General features: G+C 35.9%; 1 protein-coding gene across 2 annotated transcripts in view; it reads right to left on the reverse strand.

The window, feature by feature from the left end:
- Nucleotides 1-22,967, reverse strand: part of LOC105220136 (hemicentin-1) — a 54,830-nt gene that overhangs the window by 11,180 nt on the left and 20,683 nt on the right. For both annotated transcript variants that reach the window (XM_054231381.1, XM_054231380.1), the window contains exons 2-3: nt 1,770-1,847; nt 1,076-1,308 (exon numbers count right to left, since the gene is read on the reverse strand). In XM_054231381.1, coding sequence (XP_054087356.1) covers nt 1,076-1,308; nt 1,770-1,845 — 309 coding nt within the window. In that variant the 5' untranslated portion in view covers nt 1,846-1,847. The remainder of the gene's footprint in view (nt 1-1,075; nt 1,309-1,769; nt 1,848-22,967) is intronic.

A 22,967-nucleotide genomic window follows, 5' to 3' on the forward strand; every position in this document is an offset into this window, starting at 1 on the left:
GGCTTTGCGCAAACTTGTGTGACAGGTATACATCGAGCTTTATCATTAAAAATACAGATCGCACTTTTGCAACGCGAGATACAAATTACTAAAGCCATATAGGTATTGAAAACATATTGACCACAAAGCTCCTGTTTGTCGTTTAAGGTAACAAGGAAAGAGCAGCTATATAGCTTACGTACCATTTGGCTTGTAGATTACGCGAGGTCGGCATTGAAAATGGGCGAAATCGGACCATTACCACGCCCAGAAAATGGTGAAAAGCGAAAACCTATAAAGTGTCATAACTAAGCCAGTAAACAGCAAAATATTGGCATAAGGGATCGCACTAGGAAGGAGCATGAATGACAAAAGTGTTTTTGTGAATATCTCACAAACCAATACAGCTATATAAAACAAACATTCCGATGTAATCGGATACTAACCACTCCCACCTACCTAACACTTCTTGACACCTTGGTGACATGGATGGAAAATGGACGAAATCGGTTCACAACCGATTCCATATATCTCAATTTGGAATTCTATCTTCCAGGTTTTTCAAAAATACAGTGGGCTTTATTCCGCATACATCGGTTAATATGTGAGATATCTTTCCAAATTTTAATGAGCGTAGAGTGTTGGATATGAGCGTAGAGTGTGAAATGAGTGAGTCGGTTTAGGAATTACCTCAACTCTCATATACTATATATAATGATTTTGAGTTTTCTTAATAAAATTACATCAATAAATTGCGAGAGTATAAAATGTTCTGTTGCACCCGAAGTAAGCCTTTCCTTACTTGTTGTATTATGAAAACAATGAAGCAACATTTCATCCCATTGCCATATACCACCATATTTGTGCTACATTAATTAGACTCCAAATTACTGAAAAAGATTTTACAACTATTATTCCTAGGTTTTATTTTTACAAATTACGCATAGTTCGTTCAGTTTTGCAATTTTTCTTAAAGAATTCAAGAAATAACAGGTGATCCATGTAGAGGTAATTTTTTCAATATCAACTTTTATTAAAACTTAGAAGTCATAAAACATAATCCTATTCAAAATACTCAATCATCGAATGATCTTACCGTTTTTCCTTGTAAATCGTTGACCCGACAATGTAGATGTACATTAGAGCTTAACTGCGTGCTGACGTTTACAGTTGTATAAGGATCAGCGAAGAAAGGGAACGGTTCGTGAGTGGTTGTTTCCGTTATTTCCGCCTCCTCATCCTCGGGCGTGTCCGTAAATGGGGAGGAGAATTCTTGCCAAAAATTTTTTGGAAATGTGTCAAAAGGGTCTCCGGCCCGAGGACGTTTCACTGTCACAAATATATAAAATATTAATTTATATATATTTTATAAAAATAGATAATATTTTTAAAATTCATAATGCTAATATTATAATCTAATCTTCTAGATGGCCGATGTACTTCTTCATTAAAGATGTAGAATTGTATTCGCAAATGTGCGTAATATGTCGATTACCGACAATGTAATTAAGGTACAACTCAGGTAAAAAAGAACTATCCGAATTTTTCAAATTACTCAAAGTGAAATAACTTCCTGAAATATAATACCAAAACTGTGAATAGGTAGGGTGGTTTGAAACTTTCATTACAACCACGTTTACCTAACTAGTATTCTCCTGGTTATACGATTTTTCTTTACAAGATGAATTTTTAACATCTCCAACTAAATCCTTAAGGAGGTATGTACTTTATATTGGGTTATGTGTGAATAAAAATAATTATTTATGAAATGACATTAGCTATCGACTTACATGGTGATGAAGCTGAACTGATATGTTGAAGAGTTGAATAAAATATTGCTATTATCCAAATTAGTTTAGATTCCATTGCTGTAAAAAGAAGAACAAAAATGGTTTATGTATATACATATATGTATCTGTGATTTAAGAATGCTTGAAAAATGTTTGTGTCCTCATTACTTAAAAGGTTTAATGTATGGTATGATATATCCAACTACTAAAACTAAAGCACTATATACTGATAACATTTCTCTTTAGCAAACGATCAAGCATTGTGAAAATAGGTAAAATGTAATTAAGTGTGTTTCGTTTCGTTAGTGGAAATCAGTGCACCTAATTAAAGTCTATCGCTCGGTTATCACATGCTTACATTCCCAAAAAATTGAGAATTGCAGAAGTTTCATACCCAATGTAGGAGCGATTATTCACTGGTAAAATCTTAGGTCTTATCTCCTTCTTATTGAAAGACATGGAGAAGATTGTTGTCAATTATATTAGGACTGTGGCATTTAAGCACTATTCAGTACATCCATCCAATATGCCTATAGAATTAGAATATCTACGGACACTGTAAAACAGAAGATGGATCAATTCAACGATCATCACATGGGTGGATGTAGTTCTCAGCGGAAACCAAGATAAGCTCTTGTAGCATACAATTAGACATCAATAAAGACTGCCAACAAGGTAGAATACTATCATCGACGGTAGCTAGAGTAGAGGAAATAAAATATCCAGGACTAAGACTAGACTCAAAATTAAGATGGAAAATACATATGAACTGCACGGTGGTGAAAGCCAACAAAGTGCTCATGGTGAGCTAACGTCTACCAAGGAAAACCTGGGGATACTACCCGAATATACTGTGATTGATATGGTATATATTGTCAAGCTCAGAACTACTTATGGAGCGGTATCAAATATCTTCCTGGCGACAATATAGGCTCTGTATACTTGACATTGCAAATCAAGGTGTGATCTGTACAAACTGAGTATATACTGGTCAGATCAATTTTGGTTCTGCGGCTTTTTATCGCATCAGAAACTGGAAGGAATATCCAATTAACCATATAGGAACATCGCACAATATGTTGTCCAGAGTAGAATAGTTTTGTTCACAAATCAGTATAGAGTTATGTAAATATATCAAAATGATTACGATACTGACACTAGTTGAAATCCTGATATCTGCCTGTCCATCCGGTCATGCAAGCTATAACTTAGTACACGTGTTCTTTGGAACAATGAAAACGTTATCATTCCTCTCATATATTAATACTCTCGCAACAAAAGTTGCTACGATAGTATTATAGTTGTGTTCACATAACGGTTGTTTGTAAGTCATAAAACTAAAAAAGTTAGATATATGGTTATATATTATACTAGCAGACCGCTCCGGCTTCGCACGGGAATGCAATGCGAAGAGAATGACTTGCAAGCGATTTAAGTTTCAGATTAAGATTATCCATCTTTTATCTTTTTGATACCCTCACCTGGGAACTATTTCAAAAAAGTTTCGAGCAATAAATATAGCCTATGTTCCTCAGGGTGAACGTAGCTTTACAATGGTGAAAGAATTTTTGAAATCGGCACAGTAGTTTTTGAGTTTATTCAATACAAACATACATACAAATCTTCCCTCTTTATAATAGTAGTATAGATATCAAAATGATCAGGCTGACGAGACGAGCCAAAATTGAGATATCTTAATGAAACTTGGAACACATGTTTCTTGGGTTGCTTTCGAAAATGGGTAAAATCGGATCACTGCCACGCCCACAAAATGGCGAAAACAGAAAACACATAAGGTGTCATAACTAAGCCGTAAATAAAGTTATAAAAGAAAAATTTGGTACAAAGGATCGCCCTAGCAAGGGGCATATTTGAATGTAATTTTTTTGGGAAAGTGGGCGTGGTCCCGCCACCAAATATGTTTTTTGTTTATATCTCGCAACCCAATAAATCTATATAAATCAAACTTTCTGCAGTCGCCACTTCTTAATACAGTCCAAAAATGAAAGAAATCGGTCAATAACCACGCTCACCTCCCATACAAAGGTTAGGTTGAAATTTGCTAAAAGTGAGTTAACTCACTAATGAAAAACGTCAGAAACTCTAAATTTTATAGAAGGAATAGCGGAAAGAAGCTGCACTCAGATTTTTTACAAAGTTGAAAATGGGCGTGGAGTCGCCCACTTATGGGTTAAAAACCATTTCTCAGGAACTACTCGACCGATTTCAATGAAACTTGGTTTGTAATAGTTTCCTTATATCCCAATGATATGTTGTGAAAATAGGCCAAATCGCTTCACAACCACGCCTACTTCCTATATACCAGAACTTTGAAGACGATCTGAATCGTTTACATTACAATATATAAAGTAAGCACTAGTGAAGATATCGGTGCAGAACTTTGCACAAATACTATGTTTATAGTGTGGCAGTCCCATTATAAAAATCGTCGAAATCGGACCATAGGTTTTAAGGCCCCATATATCGAACACAAGAACCTCGGTGCTTCTAACATAATATTATGGTTTCCAACTTTCAATGGACTTTATTCAATATATATGACGAACTTTATACAATATAAATAAATATAAATAAAGTTAAATAAATAAATTGCGAGAGTATAAAATGTTCGGTTACAACCGAACTTAGCCCTTCCTTACTTGTTATACCTAGTATAGTCTTCATGAGCAAACTTTCACGGTTTAGAAAGTATTAAACAAAATCAATTTACGGAGGGGTTATACTTTCAGTTACGCTAAATAACTTGAGTAGTTAAGTCTACATTTTAGTGAAGTTTTAATTTAAAAAGTGCAAATTTACCAAAGAAGTAATACATCGTACATATATTGACATCCACCTGAAAAGAGGACTGAAGGAAGAAGCAAGCAAGGAAGAACATAAACAGCACCATAAAAACCGAAGACAGGAGTCATTTGGAAGGATTACCTTCCATAAAACCAGAAATTATTTACAAACTCGTTTAAATTTTGTTGATAATAGTAATTTAAGATTGAGTTATTTATTTTCTTAAATCACAGTAATTGCATTTGCTGTGGGGGATTATGGTTTCAACACCAAGTACGTACATAAGTTAAATTTCGAAGCTATTGCTCAAAGTCAAAGTCGGATGCTATATCTGCTTTCTTTTTAAAACAAAAAATTTCTTCTGAAGATGGAACCTTCATTTTTTCCTCAACTTGTAAAAATGGGATCGTAAATATGTTTGTTAAATGGTCTAGACTTTCCGGATATACCAGACTGTTTAAAAAATTTAACCCCTATCGAAGAACTGGTAATAATGCCTAGAGCATCTTTTATGACCATCCGTCCTGTGGGATATCAGGGGCAAAGTTCCCTTAAAGGTGCCGTTGTTAATATACCTTTTTCTGTTAACAATGTTGTGACATCGTTACCGCGGACTTTTGGTCAAACTCACTTAAAAAGGCTTATGGAATACAACCATGATTATATGACTGATACCATACGTCCTGCGAAGGTTATGGAGGCTTTGAGATTCTTAGTGAATACTCTTCTGTATGGTTAGCAGGTACACATAAATGAGAATTGTTTTATCAGGCTTTAATAACCAAGTAGAAGTTCCTTTTGTTGCATCAGCTGATGATAATGGATTGGTAAAATCTCTTTATCAGGAACAGATTTCCCATAATAATCTCTCAGGTAATATTCCCATAGCACCATATATCACTTGACATAATTCAGAAGAGCTGTCATTTGTAACAATATACGTTGGGCAGAAACGTACATGCTCTGAACCATATAGTAAGATAGTACGTTATGAAATTCGCCGCTTTGACCGAAGAGCGTGTACCTTTCCAAAGTTGTTTTACAACTATAAAAAATTAGAACTGCTGCAAATTAAGAATAGTTAATCAATTTGCCTTCGGAAGTTTTCAGGTCGCAACCGTGTTACGGCACAAAATGTTTTAAATTAAAACTTTGTTCAAAACTTGATTCAACATGATGACGGTTACAAGGTTTTGAAAGGTGTTAGATCCTCTTCTGCGCACTGGGACTTCCAACCTTCTTCATAACTCTATCGGCTGCTGAACCTCAGTTTAGAGTAGAGTTTCAACAGAGAAAAGTATATACATATATATATTTCAGTATATATTGGACGCATATGTTTGCTGTTAATATATAATTAACATGTTTGCTTAGCTGATTTTACATCACTGTATAGATATGTTAAATCTAGTAGAAGACTACAAGACAGTGATAATGAAGAAGAAGAGAATGAAGACGATATCTTCCCAGATATTGGAGTTCCAATTCCCCTTAAAGACCATTGCGGTTTTGTTAAAAAACGTACCAAACCGTGTATAATTCGGTACAGAAGATTTAGTCCTGATGTGGCCAGAGTTGAGTATTTCCATGGCGGAATGAACAGCATGCAAATCGAAAAAATATGATATTTTTGATCAAAGAGAGCTTGAAAATGGCTTACCAAGTCTTTATAATGAAACAGACTTAGGATAAGTTGTACAAAATGAAGTACCTATTGTGGAAAATGAGTTTCACGTGTTAGCACTTCCAGAAATAAAGTCTGAATCTGATTGTAATATTAGGCTTATTAAACTACCGCCTTTAATTCCGGTTGAGGAATTATTTTCTTTAGTTCAGAGTTTAAATATTAAGCAAAAAACCTACTTGACTCATTTGATGCATCAGCTAAAAAGAAGTTGCCCATTTTATGAGTTCATTGGGGGTGGAGCAGGTGTAGGAAAAAGTCGTTTAATATCTGAAATATATCAAGCTCTTAACCATCGCTTCAATTCCACACCTGGATCCAACCCAAGTACTTTAAAAGTTCTCCTTTATGCACCTACGGGCAAAGCAGTAATCGGGATAGGTGGACTAACTCTTCATTCAATATTTTCTGTACCTGTCAATCAGTTGAATAGAGATTTGAGGCCTCTTAGCAGTGACATTGTTAGCTCTTTTTATACTAGACTTGCTGATATAAAACTAATCATAATTGATGAAATATTAATGGTGGACGCTCGTATATTTTGTTCTATCGTGCTAGCCTCATCCTCTATAAAGTTCCTGGACACCAATTGAAAAAGTTCTGAGATCTTTCTGATATAAAAGAAACGAATAACTTTCAATTGAAAGAAAACAATTTCCAGCTGAGGGAATAACTATTCACAAAAGCCAGGGTGCCACATATAATAAAGATGCCGTTCCTACTCGACCCAGAATGCCTAGAGCTTCGATATATGTCACTTGCAGTCGAGCTACTGCGGCAGTAGGTCTCTTAATTGTTGGAAATTTTATTCCTCCTAATAATTTTTCTGAATCGGATCCAGTATTTAGGGAACTGATGGAATTAAATACGTCGAAAGCACTGATTACCAATTTCAGTCTTATACTTTCTCGTACATCATCACTTCAAATTTTATTTCAAAATGTTCAGAGTCTCAGTGCTCACATTAATGATTTCAAAGGAGACTACTTGATGCTAACTTCGGATATTTTATGTTTCGTAGAAACTTGGAGCTTTCCTGGTAAACATTTTGAGATACCAGGTTTTACTCTAATAAACGAGCTGAGGATAGATAGCACTGACACAAGCAACCGAAATAAACGGGGCCTTATAGTATGTTTACATATAAAAATAATCTCGTTCTAAGCTCGTTCAATAATCTAACCGTTTACATATAGCCAAATGAGATTATCAATTGTCAAATGTGTTTCACTTGTTGTTGTATTACTCATATTTCTCACGCTGTCGGTCATTTTTGTTTACATTTTCATTTGACATTTCTCCTCTTCTTCGCAAAATTATCGATAAACCTAGGAATAACACCGAAAATCTAGTTGTATAAAATGAGATAATTTTATAATCTCGGATTATCCAGAGAGGATTTTTGTATGGGAAATCTCGTTTCTGAATTACAGATTATCGAGTTAAGCTCGTAAATGGAGATAATCTCGTTATATGTAAACATAGTATTATAATTTATGAAAAACATAGTTTTGCTAGCTCTATAGAACCGAAGATTATAAATAAAAGTTTTAGGAGCAGTTTTCTTTAAATGTTTTGACAAAAATATTCTGGTTCTTTACAGCTCAGCTTTTCCCCCAGGCAATTTATTGCAGAACTTCAAGAAGTTCTTACTTCTGAATTGTGCAATCAAAATGTCTTAATTGTTACACCTGCAGGTACGCAAATTAATTGGGCATTCTCAAATACGGATCATTCTCATGTTGATGGTATCACTTATGAGGCATTGCATAGCTATCATGTTTTGTGTCTCTATTTCGAACTAAGGCTATGTATAATACTCCTTTTTCACACATAATGGCATTAGAATAGGTTAAAAATTATGACAATAGTGTTTTAGAAAAAAATTAAAAAAAAAAAAAATAAATAAATAAATATTAAAACTAAGAAAATTTAAATCATTTGTACAATTTGGTAATATATAAGAATTTGTATAAATGTAAGGTATAATTAAATAGTTTAACAAAGTATTAAAAATTTGTCTGCAGTTTTTTGAAAAGAAAAAAACTAAATTTAATAATATAAGTTAATATTTAAGATTTTGTATAAATATAAGATAGAAGTAAATAGTTTAAGAATAAATGAAATGTACGTAGTTGATGTATGGAAGTTGCTGTTTGTAAAAACATATCTTTAGAATTTAAAAATATAACATTTAATTGTTAAAATTTATAATACTTATTACTTCTAATTCAAACCTATATTGATACCTCGGTGACTCAAAAAAGCTCAAATCAATATTTACCATAAGGTATGTTATTGAAATCAGGAGATCGTGCACAAAATTGAAAGATCAGATGCAATCGCGAGTCATTTTTAAAAAAAATTTTAAATATTATGGACTGAAAAATCCAACGAAAAGCAATGTAAAACTTAATATTCGTCAGATAAATCAAATAAAAAATCAAGCCACTAATAAATTGTTGAACTGCACAAAAAATTAAAGATAATTTGGGTTTTCCAGAGACACTAGGCATATTGAGCACATTTTACTAGAGACCGACCGATTAATCGGCCTTGGTATCGGCATCGGCTAGTATCGGCCATAAAATTAAGCATCGGCATCGGCCATATTTGGCCGATTCTTAGCCGATTCTTTCTACTTCTCTCGGATTATACTAAAATACATTTTTTTTCTTTTTTGATTTCTTTAGAGCATAAAATTTGAATTCCTAAACTAACAATTCATCATGGTGATAATTTAAGTCTAGTATAAAGAAATTCAACAATTTTGCATTAATGAAAGGTTTTATTTAGCACTGCTAGAAACATTCGATTTATGTCAAATATGTACAGTTTTGTTTAAAGTTGTTGAGATTTTGAAGATAATGTCATAAAGTCACTATTATAGAAGCATTCGTAACTAGGTTAATTTATTTTTAAAAGTTTGCTATAGACAGGGTCACGTAATAATCACTTGGTGCTGGCCTGGACTATAATAAGGTGTATGGAAAAGAACCTCTCAAACAAGCTTCCGAAGTTTCTACTGAGTCACTATTACTATTTGCCGCCTTTCACAATGTGAGATATAAATGACAAAAGTCATATCTTTGAAAATAACGGATTCTTTTTACTAGACCTACTATTTTCGAATATTGGCCTTAATGCTCATATTTGTCCTTAAGGGGTAACCCAGTGTAACCCATGAAAATTCTTAAATTAATTTAAAAAAAGTTCCCCAACTGCTGACATGATTCCGGCCGAATGAGTAACTGATACACAAAAATTTAAAAAGGTTAGTGAAATTATATATTTTCCTTATACAATGACCTACGATTATTGAAAGATATCAAATATTAACAAAATGGCGTAGTTCTGAAAAAAATTTCGATTTTTTAGTTAAAAAATGGTCGTTTTTTAAATGCCAAATTGACAGTTTTCAACAAATCAAAAAGATCGTAGGTCATTGTGTAGTAAATATATTCAAGAACATTCAGTTTAAATTTGAGATTGATCTGTTGATTTGTGAAAAGTCGTTTCGAGAAAAACGCGTTTTAAGTTTCGACTATAGCGACTCATACATGTGAGCGATTGCTCTTTAGAACGCTGCCATTCAAAAACTATTCAAGATACGACCTTACCTTTCACAGGATATTTTTGAAATTATAAACTTTCGAATAAGCAAAAAATAAAAAATCGATTTTTTGAAAATGACACATCAGCTATATTGCTGATTGCAGATTCGCTTTGAGAAAACGCAAATAACTTATTTGTTCTATCAATATATGTATATCTTATAATAATAATTTATTTAGTTTTGAATATTAATTAAGTCACTAAACAACTTCATATTTACATATGAATTGAGTTGTTTACCTATTTTGTGATGTTATTTGTCTTTGTTTTTATTTTGTTACTATACTATTTTACTAAATAATGTTGTTGATGAAAGAATCGGCATCGGCTTCGGCCGATTCTTTGCCAACTGGCCGATTAATCGGCATCGGCATCGGCATCGGCCAAAATTTTGGTATCGGTCGGACACTACATTTTACATAACAGAAACAGTTTGACAGTTGAGTTGAATACACATGTCCTTATGAGATGAGCTACATAGCTTTCGCATGTTTTCGGATTCGAAGACGCACAGAAGTTAAAATATTCTACTTTCTTCAGTTCGAGTGCACAGCCAACTTCACACTGCTGTGAATAGCAGGCAACATCAAGTTGTTTACCTCTTTTGTGTACATTGCTTATTTGAATTAATTTTTAAAAGACATCGCGGCAACGTAAGTGTTTTTTTTTAATTTTTTCAAATAATGTAATTATTATATATATAAACATTTAAGTAAATACTTTTAGATTATAGATGATGAAATTTTAATCAACGAAGTGCGAATGCATTCTAATCTACATATATGCAAAATCAAAGCAAGACTACTGTAACAAAATAAAAAGAGCGCGTTTATGTGCAGATATCAGCTCCAAAATAGGTGCAACTGGTGAGTAAGAGTTAGATTTATCAAAATTTAACTTTTCATTCAATTTAATTTTATGTATAAGCTGTATATTAGGCTCGATGGAGATATATTAGAGATAGATATGTTAGAGAATGCGCAAAAAGAAACTATTCTTCTGGAAGTGCAGCAGACTCACCAGATTGGAATGCCATTATTTTCTCAACTAGACTCTTTGAATGCCTACTTCAGCTTTGTTGAGCCTGCGAAATCTGCTCCAACAAATAAACGAGCCAACGGTGATGCTGATGAGTCATCGAAGCGCTCAGCCGAACAGCAGAGAGGATCAGCAGAAGGAGAAAAAACAAACAAGTGCACAACAACAAATCTGCAAACACCTACTAGCAAGCAGGTACCAGCAAATGTTACACCGAAGGAAAACACAAAGCGAGGTGAGCATGTACTACAAAGAAAAGGACCATCTGTTCAGATTGGAATTGACCGCTACGTCAACATAAAAAGAAAATTAAGTCCTATCAAGACAGCGGTAAATTCCAAAAAATTTCAACCCGCCTCGCTTAATACAAATAAGCCTGGAAATTTAAATGGCAACAGATTTGCCTTACTAAGCAATGGATTGGAAGACGATGCGAAGAGTACAACCACAGTCGTGAATGCCAAACCGCCGCCAATATATTTGCGTGAGCGCAGCTCGAATGCACTTGTTGCTAAATTAAGTGAAGTTGTAGGTACTAATAATTTTCATATAGTGCCTTTGAAAAAAGGCAATATAGATGAAACTAAAATACAGGCCTACACTGAGAAAAGTTTTATGGATATAGTGAGATTTTTATCAAATAACAACAAGAATTATTATTCTTATCAACTGAAGAGCTCTAAAGGCCTAGTTGTTGTTGTAAAAGGCATTGAGTCTTCGGTAGAATCTAACGATATCAAAGAAGCCCTTGAAGAATGCGGCTTTGGAATTAAAAATGTGGTAAATATCTTCAATAGAAATAAAGTACCACTACCAATGTTTAAAATCGAATTGTTGCCAAACTCTAATCCATTAAAAAAGAATGAAACACACCCAATATATAACTTAAAATATTTACTCCATCGTAGAATTACCGTTGAAGAACCTCATAAAAGAAATGGTCCGGTACAATGCACTAACTGCCAAGAGTATGGGCATACCAAATCTTATTGCATTCTACGCAGTGTTTGTGTGGTATGTGGTGATTTACACCCAACTTCAAAATGTGCTCTTAAAAAAGAGGATACAAATAAAAAATGCAGTATTTGTGGAGGAAATCACACTGCTAACTACAAGGGCTGCCCTGTATATAAAGACTTGAAATCAAAATTGTCACTGGGAATTCAAGATCGTCGTAACCAAATGATGAATATCCCTCGTAATGAAAATGTAGAAATTGCAGACCAGAGTTCGAAACGTGGTAATTCTAAGAATATCCTTGTCCAGGGAAGCTATGCAAATGTGGTAAAAGGCAACGCTGTGCAAATGCAACAACAGCAAAGTCCACCAAATGGAGGTATTGAAAATATGATTCTAAATCTTACCCAATGTATGACACAATTTATGTCTACCATGCAAAACATGATCCAAGATTTGATCAAATCTCAAAACCAAATGTTACAAAACTTATTATCTAAAAAATGAGTATGCTAAATATTTGCATATGGAATGCCAACGATGTAAACCAACACAAACTGGAGTTAATACGATTTCTGACTGAAAAAAGCATAGATGTTATGCTACTGTCAGAAACTCATTTAGCAAATAAAAACAATTTCTTTATACCGGGATATAGACTTCATGTTACAAATCATTCAGATGGAAAGGCGCACGGTGGAACAGCAGTATTGGTTAGAAATCGGCTAAACCACCATACTTTAAAACCACATGCTACAGCGCAGCTGCAAGCTACAACAATATCATTGAAAAATCGAGGTTCTGACCTTAATCTGACGGCTATATACTGTCCACCTCGTTTTAAAATTACAGCCTGTGAATTTAAAGATTTTTTTGGAACGCTAGGTCCAAGATTTCTTGCAGGTGGTGATTATAATGCAAAACACATGTACTGGGGCTCACGTCTTATTAATCCGAAAGGACGACAGCTGTACAACACTATTATAAATAAGCACAATAACCTTGATATAATATCTCCTGGTAAGCCGACATACTGGCCCAGTGATAGAAACAAAATACCAGACTTAATAGATTTTGCTGTAGTCAAAAATATAGATAGATCGCTAACAAAAGTAGATACATGTATTGACTTATGTTCTGATCATTCTCCTGTACTTATAAAGTTATGCGAACAGCCCATGATATTTGAGCCAAAAGTATCTCTAACATCTTTTAAAACTAACTGGTTGAAGTATAGAAAATATATCAGTAGCCACATTAATATCGATTTAAAAATAAGTACAGGAAGAGATATTGATGAGAGCATAATGGAATTCAATGATGTAATAACTAATGCAGCTGTCTTGGCAACACCTAAAAGAAACGTTAAGGTTTTTAGAAACATCTCTAATATTGAAATAGAAAAGCTTGTAAATGAGAAAAGGAAAGCCAGACGTGAATGGCAGTTAAGTCGTTCCCCTTCAACTCTGCGTCAACTGAAATCGGCTGTACGTAAGTTAAAAAAAAAGCACTTAAACGCGATGAAGAATACAATACTGAAAATTATATAAAGCACCTGTGTCCAAATTCAAGCAAGAAAAACTCTCTTTGGAAAGCCCAAAAGTCTTTTAAGCCACCAGTAGATTCCAACATGCCTATAAGACATTTGAATGGTAATTGGGCGCGTAGTAATGAGGAAAAGGCAAATTGCTTTGCAAATCACCTAGAAAAGGTATTTCAACCCAATGGTCCAAAAAACAATTTTAAGTTGCCAACTTTGCCCAATATCGCAAACGAGTCAAGCGTGTCTATTAGGACGTCTACTTATGAAATTACCAAGATCCTAAAAGAGCTAAATCCGAAAAAGTCTTCAGGACACGATAATATTACTCCAAAAATGTTAATTAAGTTGCCAAATATTGCTATTTCAGTGCTCTCTTTGCTCTTTAATGCAATTCTTGGTTTCGGGTACTATCCAATTTCGTGGAAAAAGTCGCAGATCATCATGATAGATAAACCTGGAAAAGACTTAACACAACCGTCTTCCTACAGACCAATAAGTCTCTTACCCTGTCTTTCCAAAATATTCGAAAAAGTTTTACTATCAAAAATGTCTCCTTTCCTCCACGAAAATAATATAATACCAACCCACCAATTCGGGTTTCGTGCTAAACATGGCACAGTAGAGCAAGTGAATAGAATTACAAACGAAATCAGGAAGGCATTCGAGCACAGAGAGTACAGCTATTTTTCTCGATTTAGCTCAGGCGTTCGATAAGGTCTGGCATGAAGGCCTTTTATGGAAAATCAAAAACGTTTTACCTTACGAATTGCATTAAACATTAGAGTCATATTTAAGAAATAGGAAATTTACAGTTAAAGTTGCAGATTTCATATCAGAAGAATGAGCAATAAGGGCCGGTGTACCTCAGGGCAGTGTATTAGGCCCTACTCTGTACATAATATATACAGCAGACATTCCAATAGCTAATAAAGTAATGACATCAACTTTTGCGGATGACACAGCCCTAATAAGCCGTAACAAATGCCCATAAGAGCATCAAGAGTATTAGAGGAACACTTAACTTGCGTCGAAGAATGGCTAGCCAACTGGCGTATAAATATTAATGAGCAAAAATGCAAGCATGTTACATTCTCACTAAGATCGGAAACATGCCGGACAGTTAAAATAAACAATGTGCTAGTACCCCAAGCGAATGAAGTAACTTATCTTGGGATTCACCTGGATCGAAGGCTCACGTGGCGGAAACATATATATATATATATATATATATATATATTTGGCGTAGGAACCGCTTTAAGCGATTATAGCCGAATCCACCAGAGCGCGCCACTCATTCCTCCTTTTTGCTTTTTGGCGCCAACTGGAAACACCAAGTGAAGCCAGGTCACTTTGCACTTGGTCTTTCCACTGGAGTGGAGGTCGTCCTCTTCCGCGGCTTCCTCCAGCGGGTACTGCATCGAATACTTTCAGAGCTGGAGTGTTTTCTTCCATCCGTACAACATGACCTAGCCAGCGTAACCGCTGTCTTTTTATTCGCTGAACTATGTCAATGTCGTCATATAAATCGTACAGCTCATCGTTCCATCGTCTGCGGTATTCGCCGTTGCCAATGTTTAGAGGACCATAAATCTTGCGCAAAACCTTTCTCTCGAAAACCCCAAGAGTCGTCTCATCGGATGTTGTCATCGTCCACGCTTCAGCGCCATACATCAGGACGGGAATAATGAGCGACTTATAGAGTTTGATTTTGGTTCGTCGAGAGAGGACTTTACTTTTCAATTGCCTACTCAGTCCAAAGTAGCACCTGTTGGCAAGAGTGATTCTGCGTTGGATTTCAAGGCTGACATTGTTGGTGTTGTTAATGCTGGTTCCCAGATAAACGAAATTATCTACAACTTCAAAGTTATGACTGTCAACAGTGAGGTGGGAGCCAAGACGCGAGTGCGCTGACTGTTTGTTTGATGACAGGAGATATTTCGTCTTGTCCTCATGTCTGAAGCCTCGTTTGGTATCGAACGGCTCGGAGAGGTCCTTCCCGATCCTGACGGAGCTTTTGGTGTTGCTCAACGTCAGCTTACATAGCCGTATTAGTTTTGCAGGGATACCAAATTCAGACATCGCGGCATAAAGGCAGCTCCTTTTCGTGCTATCGAAGGCAGCTTTAAAATCGATAAAAAGATGGTAAGTATCGATTCTTCTCTCTCGGGTCTTTTCCAAGATTTGGCGCATGGTGAATATCTGGTCCATTGTGGATTTTCCAGGTCTAAAGCCACACTGATAAGGCCCAATCAGTTCGTTGACGGTGGGCTTTAGTCTTTCACACAATACGCTCGACAAAACCTTATATGCGATATTGAGGAGACTTATACCACGATAGTTGGCGCAGATTGTGGGGTCTCCCTTCTTATGGATTGGGCAGAGCACACTAAGATTCCAATCGTCAGGCATGCTTTCTTCCGACCATATTCTACAAAGAAGCTGATGCATGCACCTTATCAGTTCTTCGCCGCCGTATTTGAATAGCTCGGCCGGTAGTCCATCGGCCCCCGCCGCTTTGTTGTTCTTCAAGCGGGTAATTGCTATTCGAATTTCTTCACGGGTAATGGAATATCTATTCCATCGTCATCGATTGGGGAATCGGGTTCGCCATCTCCTGTTGTTGTACTTTCACTGCCATTGAGCAGGTCGGAGAAGTGTTCCCTCCATAATCCCAGTGTGCTCTGGACATCCGTTACCAGATTACCTTCTCGGTCCCTACATGATAATGCTCCGGTCTTGAAACCTTCTGTTAATCGCCTCATCTTTTCATAAAATTTTCGAGCATTACCCATGTCGGCCAGCTTTTCAAGCTTTTCATACTCACGCATTTCGGCCTCTTTCTTTTTACGTCTGCAAATGAGTCTCGCTTCCCTCTTCAGTTCTCGATATCTATCCCACCCCGAACGTGTTGTGGTCGATCGCAACGTTGCGAGGTAGGCAGTCTGTTTTCTCTCCACTGCGGAACGACAATTCTCATCGTACCAACTGGTTTTTTGGCGTTGCCGGAGACCAATTGTTTCGGCTGCAGCGGTATGCAATGAGTTTGAGATGCCGTTCCACAGCTCCCTTATATCGAGATGAGTGCTCTCAGAGAGCAGGAGTGCAAGTCGAGTAGAAAATCGTTCGCCTGTCGGTTGTGATTGCAGCTTTTCGACGTCGAACCTTCCTTGTGTTTGTTGACGGGCGTTCTTTGCTGCACAGAGGCGAGTGCGTATCTTTGCTGCTACTAGATAATGGTCCGAGTCAATGTTTGGTCCTCGGAGCGTACGCACGTCTAAAACACTGGAGACATGTCTTCCGTCTATCACAACGTGATCTATTTGATTGCGCGTGTTTCGATCAGGGGACAGCCACGTTGCTTGATGAATTTTTTTATGCTGGAATCTGGTACTACAGACAACCATATTTCGGGCCCCAGCGAAGTCGATCAGCCTCAGGCCGTTTGGCGATGTTTCGTCATGGAGGCTGAATTTTCCGACTGTTGTACCAAAGACACCTTCTTTACCCACCCTGGCGTTAAAATCGCCAAGCACGATTTTGACATCGTGGCGGGGGCAGCGCTCATAGGTGCGTTCTAGGCGCTCATAGAAAGCATCTTTGGTCACATCGTCCTTCTCTTCCGTTGGGGCGTGGGCGCAAATGAGCGATATGTTGAAGAACCTCACTTTGATGCGGATTGTGGCAAGACGTTCATCCACCGGGGTGAATGCCAGGACTCGGCGACGTAGTCTCTCTCCCACCACAAATCCAACACCGAATTTGCGCTCCTTTATATGGCCGCTGTAGTAGATGTCACAAGGGCCCACCTTCTTCCGTCCTTGTCCCGTCCATCGCACTTCTTGGACGGCGGTGATGTCAGCCTTTAGTTGTATGAGGACATCAACCAGCTCGGTAGAGGCACCTTCCCAATTAAGAGTCCGGACATTCCAGGTGCATGCCCTCAAATCATGATCCTTAGTACGTTTGCAGGGGTCGTCATCAAAAGGGGGGTTTCTCATCCGAGGCTCGGTGTTTGTTTTCATTGGGGAAATTTTTTTATGTGGTGGGTTCCAAGCCCTACGCACAACCGCACAAGCGGGCTTCGCCTTCTCACTTTAGCTCGCCTCCAAACGGATGTCTGTTAGCTACCCAGGGGATACTTGGTCTAAAACCGGAAGTCGTGAGCTGCTTGAGTCATATGCAAAAGAATCGTTCCTGCCCACTCCCAAGTGAATGGCAATCAGAAACTTTCCTCACTTGCGTGAACTTCTACATATGACCCCATCCCCGGAAACATATAGCGAGTAAAATAACATGCATGAAGTTAAGAGCAGCCAATTTAAATTGGCTTTTAAACAAAAATTCTAAACTTAGCCTAGACAACAAAGTCACACAACTTCACACTGCTGTGAATAGCAGGCAACATCAAGTTGTTTACCTCTTTTGTGTACATTGCTTATTTGAATTAATTTTTAAAAGACATCGCGGCAACGTAAATGTTTTTTTTTTTAATTTTTTCAAATAATGTAATTATTATATATATAAACATTTAAGTAAATACTTTTAGATTATAGATGATGAAATTTTAATCAACGAAGTGCGAATGCATTCTAATCTACATATATGCAAAATCAAAGCAAGACTATTGTAACAAAATAATTTCATATTTTATTTGCGAACACATATGTATGTATTCTTTTAGGATGTCACGCATTTGATATGCAGATCTAACGGAATTATTTGATGATATTCGTGAAATGTTTCATAACGAGTTCACTTCATTTCGCCAAAGTCCCTCAACCATTTCTTTCCTGATCAGTGTAAGCAGGTGATCAATATGAACCATCAGTAATTTTTAAAAGGTTGTGCAATACTAGAGTAGCATTGACTAATTTCACTGCAGTTTCTGGTGCCATGCTTAGCGTACTTGCAGTTAAAATTCAAAATGCATTTTCAATAGTTCAACGTGCTCGTGATAATCTCTTGTTAAAGTATTCCCTCTCTTCAGCCAACAAAAGACCTGGATATGGTTTCATAATATATGGCTTTAAAGCGAAAGCGGCGTCACCTACAAAATAGTGTGGAAACATTATTGCAGAATTCGGCAGCTCTGCTTCTTGTGGTAGATTTAACTGGTCGTTTAATAATTTCTGTGCAAATAAGGAATTTAATAAAATATCTGCGTCGCTTTGACTGCCATATGTACCGACTCCAGTAAATGTATAATTTACATCACAAATACCAAGTAATACAACACTGTACGTTCCTGCAGAAAATAGAATCAAGTTATTGTCAGCAATTAATGTATACATATCTTTGTAATGATAAAAGTTAGAATCGGATTTAGCGGGACATGTTATTGGGACATGTTTTCTATCTATGTATAGCTCCAACACAGTTAGGTAAATTCCAAATATTTTTGAAGTCTTCCGCTATTCTTCTCCACTCCTCTTCATTTGGTTGAGATAAGTAAAACTGACTGAAGTGTTCCAAATTATTTCGCAAGTTCTACCACAATCCTTCTTATAACCTCCACTGACATCCTAAATGTTAGAGACAAATATTGCCTACTAGGACCATGTGCCAAATATCTGATGAAGATAAAGCATTATGTGTATTTCCTTAATAAGTAATAAACACTTAAACTTACATTAGTGTGATGAATAATCTGCACTCTGCTGGTATAGGGGGTGCCAGGAATTTCTTCTTATTAATTGTTCTTTCAGTATATTAAAAAGGGCGTCGAATATTTCTGGGCTCATGCGTCTCGCCATGCGAAACTGCTCTGTATCTCGCAATTTTTATACTCTCGCAACAAATGTTGCTAAAGAGAGTATTAAAACTATAACATAACGGTTCATATAACGGTTGTTTGTAACACCCAAAACTAAACGAGTTTGATATAGGGTTATATATACCAAAGTGATCAGGGTGAAGAGTGGAGTTCAAATCCGAATGTCTGTTTGTCCGTCCGTCTGTGCAAGCTGTAACTTGAGTAAAAATTAAAAAAAAATTAAATAAGAAGGTTGCTTTCGAAAATGAGCAAAATCGGACCACTGCCACGCCCACAAAATGGCGAAAACCGAAAACACATAAAGTGCCATAACTAAGCCATAAATAAAGCTATGGAAATAAAATTTGGTATGAAGGATCGTACTATGAAGGGGCATATTTGGATGCAATTTTTTTGGGGAGGGAGTTTTTTGTACATATATCGCAAACCAATAGAGCTATATAAACCAAACTTTCTGCAGTCATTTTCTTTAACCACTTCCTAATGCAGTCCAAAAATGAAAGAAATCGGATCATAACCACGCCCACCTCCCATACAAAAGTTAGGTTGAAAATTACTAAAAGTGGGTTAACTCATTAACGAAAAATGTCAGAAACACTAAACTTCACATAAGAAATGGCAGATGGAAGCTGCACTGAGATTTTTTTACAAAATGGAAAATGGGCGTTGCATCGCCCACTTATGGGTCAAAAACCATATCTCAGGAACTACTCGACCGATTTCAATGAAACTTGGTTTGTAATACTTTCCTTACATCCCAATGATATGTTGTGAAAATAGTCCAAATCGGATCACAACCACCCTTACTTCCCATATACCAGAACTCTGAAGACAGATTCGGTGCAGAACTTTGCACAAATACTACGTTTATAGTGTAGCAGCCCCATTCTAAAAATCGCCGAAATCGGACCATAGATTTTTAAGGCCCCATATATCGAACACGAGGACTTCGGTGCTTCTAACCTAATATTATGGTTTCCAACTTTCAATGGAGTTTATACAATATATATGAGGAATATGTGGGTCAAATTGCGTATTATATAATATAAATAAAGTTAAATAAATAAATTGCGAGAGTATAAAATGTTCGGTTACACCCTTATTAGCCCTTCCTTACTTGTTTTCTTTTGTTTAATTGTATGTATTCTATATACACCACAATAACACTGAACATAATCATTAACAAGAAAAAACGTTAACTTCGGCTGTACCGAAGCTAATATACTCTTCACAGGTGCATTTCTTTTAGTAACTATGTGTTTAAGCAAATCTAAAGACGTAAGAAAAAGTAAGTAAAAAAAATAAAATATTATACTAATTCTTTTCAGCCGGGTTGTTTGCTAGAAACATTACGGTTATATAGTTAACCGATCTGAACAATTTCTTCGGAGATTATATTATTACCTTAAGCAGTAATCTATGTCAAATTTCGTGAAGATACCACGTCAAATGCGAAAATTTTCAATACAAGTCATCGATTCCGATCGTTCGGTTTGTATGGCAGCTATATGCTATAGTGAAACGATCTGATAAATTTTTTTCGGAAATTATATTATTTCTATGAACAATAACCCACACCAAATTTCGTGAAGATATGTAGTAAAATGCGGAAGTTTTCCATACAAGCCCTTGATTCCGATCGTTCAGTTTGTATGACAGCTATATGTTATAGTGAACCGATCTGAACAATTTTTTCGGAAATTAAATTATTTCTATGAACAATAACTCACACCAAATTTCGTGAAGATATGTAGTAAAATGCGGAAGTTTTCCATACAAGCCCTTGATTCCGATCGTTCAGTTTGTATGGCAGCTATATGCTATAGTGAACAAATCTGAACAATTTTTTCGGAGATTAAATTATTTCTATGAACAATAACTCACACCAAATTTCGTGAAGATATGTAGTAAAATGCGGAAGTTTTCCATACAAGCCCTTGATTCCGATCGTTCAGTTTGTATGACAGCTATATGTTATAGTGAACCGATCTGAACAATTTTTTCGGAAATTAAATTATTTCTATGAACAATAAATCACACCAAATTTCGTGAAGATATGTAGTAAAATGCGGAAGTTTTCCATACAAGCTCTTGATTCCGACCGTTCAGTTTGTATGGCAGCTATATGATATAGTGGTCCGATATCCCCAGTTCCGACAAATGAGCAGCTTCTTGAAGAGAAAATAACATATGCAAAATTTCAAAACGATATCTTAAAAACTGAAAGACTAGTTCGTATATATACAGACAGACAGAGGGACGGACAGACAGACGGACATGGCTAAATCGACTCAGTTCAACATACTGATCATTTATATATGGTCGCTGTAGAGCTACCACTAATATGTGAAATGTAAAATTATTCAAAGTTCTAATGAGTATGACGTTATTTTGCCTACCTAAGCGTAAAATAGCTTTGATATATCAATTGTAATAACAATCGATTATATAAAACCAATAAATAGACCTCTTTATACATTTTTTGAACAAAAATTTTCACTTAGAACAAAATAAGTAAATTTTATTGAAGTGAAACATTTAACAACTTTTGTTGCGAGAGTATAAAAACACATAAAATTCAGAAAATGTTATAAAACCTTTTTTTTAAACTTTTTTATCGATAGTACGGTACATTTAATATTTGTATACTATTTCATGCAATGTATTCAAATGCTCCATCCGCTTAGTACAATTTTGGCATGCTTCCAATGTCCCACAAAAAATAATCTAGAATCCCACGATCTAGACGGAAAATTTGACAGATCCCAAACGTTAAATAAAAATTTGGCGTTGTGGATAGGTCATTCGGTTACGATTCGTGCGCCAGGCTTCACAGTTAAATTCAATAGCCCGAATAACCGCCTCAGTAGGTCGATTAAACTAACCATTAAATGGAAGATGAGCGCGATGATCATTCTTAATAGAGCACGAATTTGGAATCTATAGTTAAATAATTTGCAAGTGTTGTTCGTTTGTAAGACATTTTTATAGTCTGGCAACAAAGTTGCTAACCCACTTAGGGGTCAAAAACCATATCTCAGAAAATATTTTCCTATAATCCCAATAATATGTTATAAAAATATGCCATATCGATTCACAACCACGCCTACTTCCTATAATCAGAACTGTGAAGTCAATCTGAATCGTTCACTTTACAATATATAAAGTAAGCACTAGTGAAGATATCAGAACAGAACTTTGTACAAATACTTCATTTATAATGTGGCATCGCCCTTCTCCGCGGAAATCGGACTATAAGTGTTTAAAGCTCATATATCCAATATGAGGACTTCAGTGCTTCTAATACATCTTTTAACGAAAATTTAAGTAAGTCTCGCAGATTTTTTGAAGAAATTCAAAGGGAATACTTTGATTCTAATAATAAGTATCCGTGCCAGTGTAATCGGGTCATAACTTCACCCAGCCCCATATACCTAATATTAAGGTTTCCAACTTTCAATGGACTCTATACCATATACGTATATGACGAATATGTGGATCAAATTGTGTGTTTTTGCGAGAGTATAACATGTTCGATTACATCCGAACCAATTGTACAAACCATTGTTGCCAAAATTAAATTACAGTAGATATCGGTTATTAGGACGAATCGCTTTTATGTAAATTTTGGTTATATGCAAAATTTCAACGCATGGCTTTATTATATGAATTTGATTGTTTGAATGCAAATCGTTTATAGACAAATATCGCATTTATGCAAACAACACCTGTAACAATGTCGCGTTGTGTGCTTACAGCCAAACAAAAAATTGCAGTTTTAAA

The sequence above is a fragment of the Zeugodacus cucurbitae genome, chromosome 5 (assembly GCF_028554725.1).
Source record: "Zeugodacus cucurbitae isolate PBARC_wt_2022May chromosome 5, idZeuCucr1.2, whole genome shotgun sequence".
NCBI lineage: Eukaryota > Metazoa > Arthropoda > Insecta > Diptera > Tephritidae > Zeugodacus > Zeugodacus cucurbitae.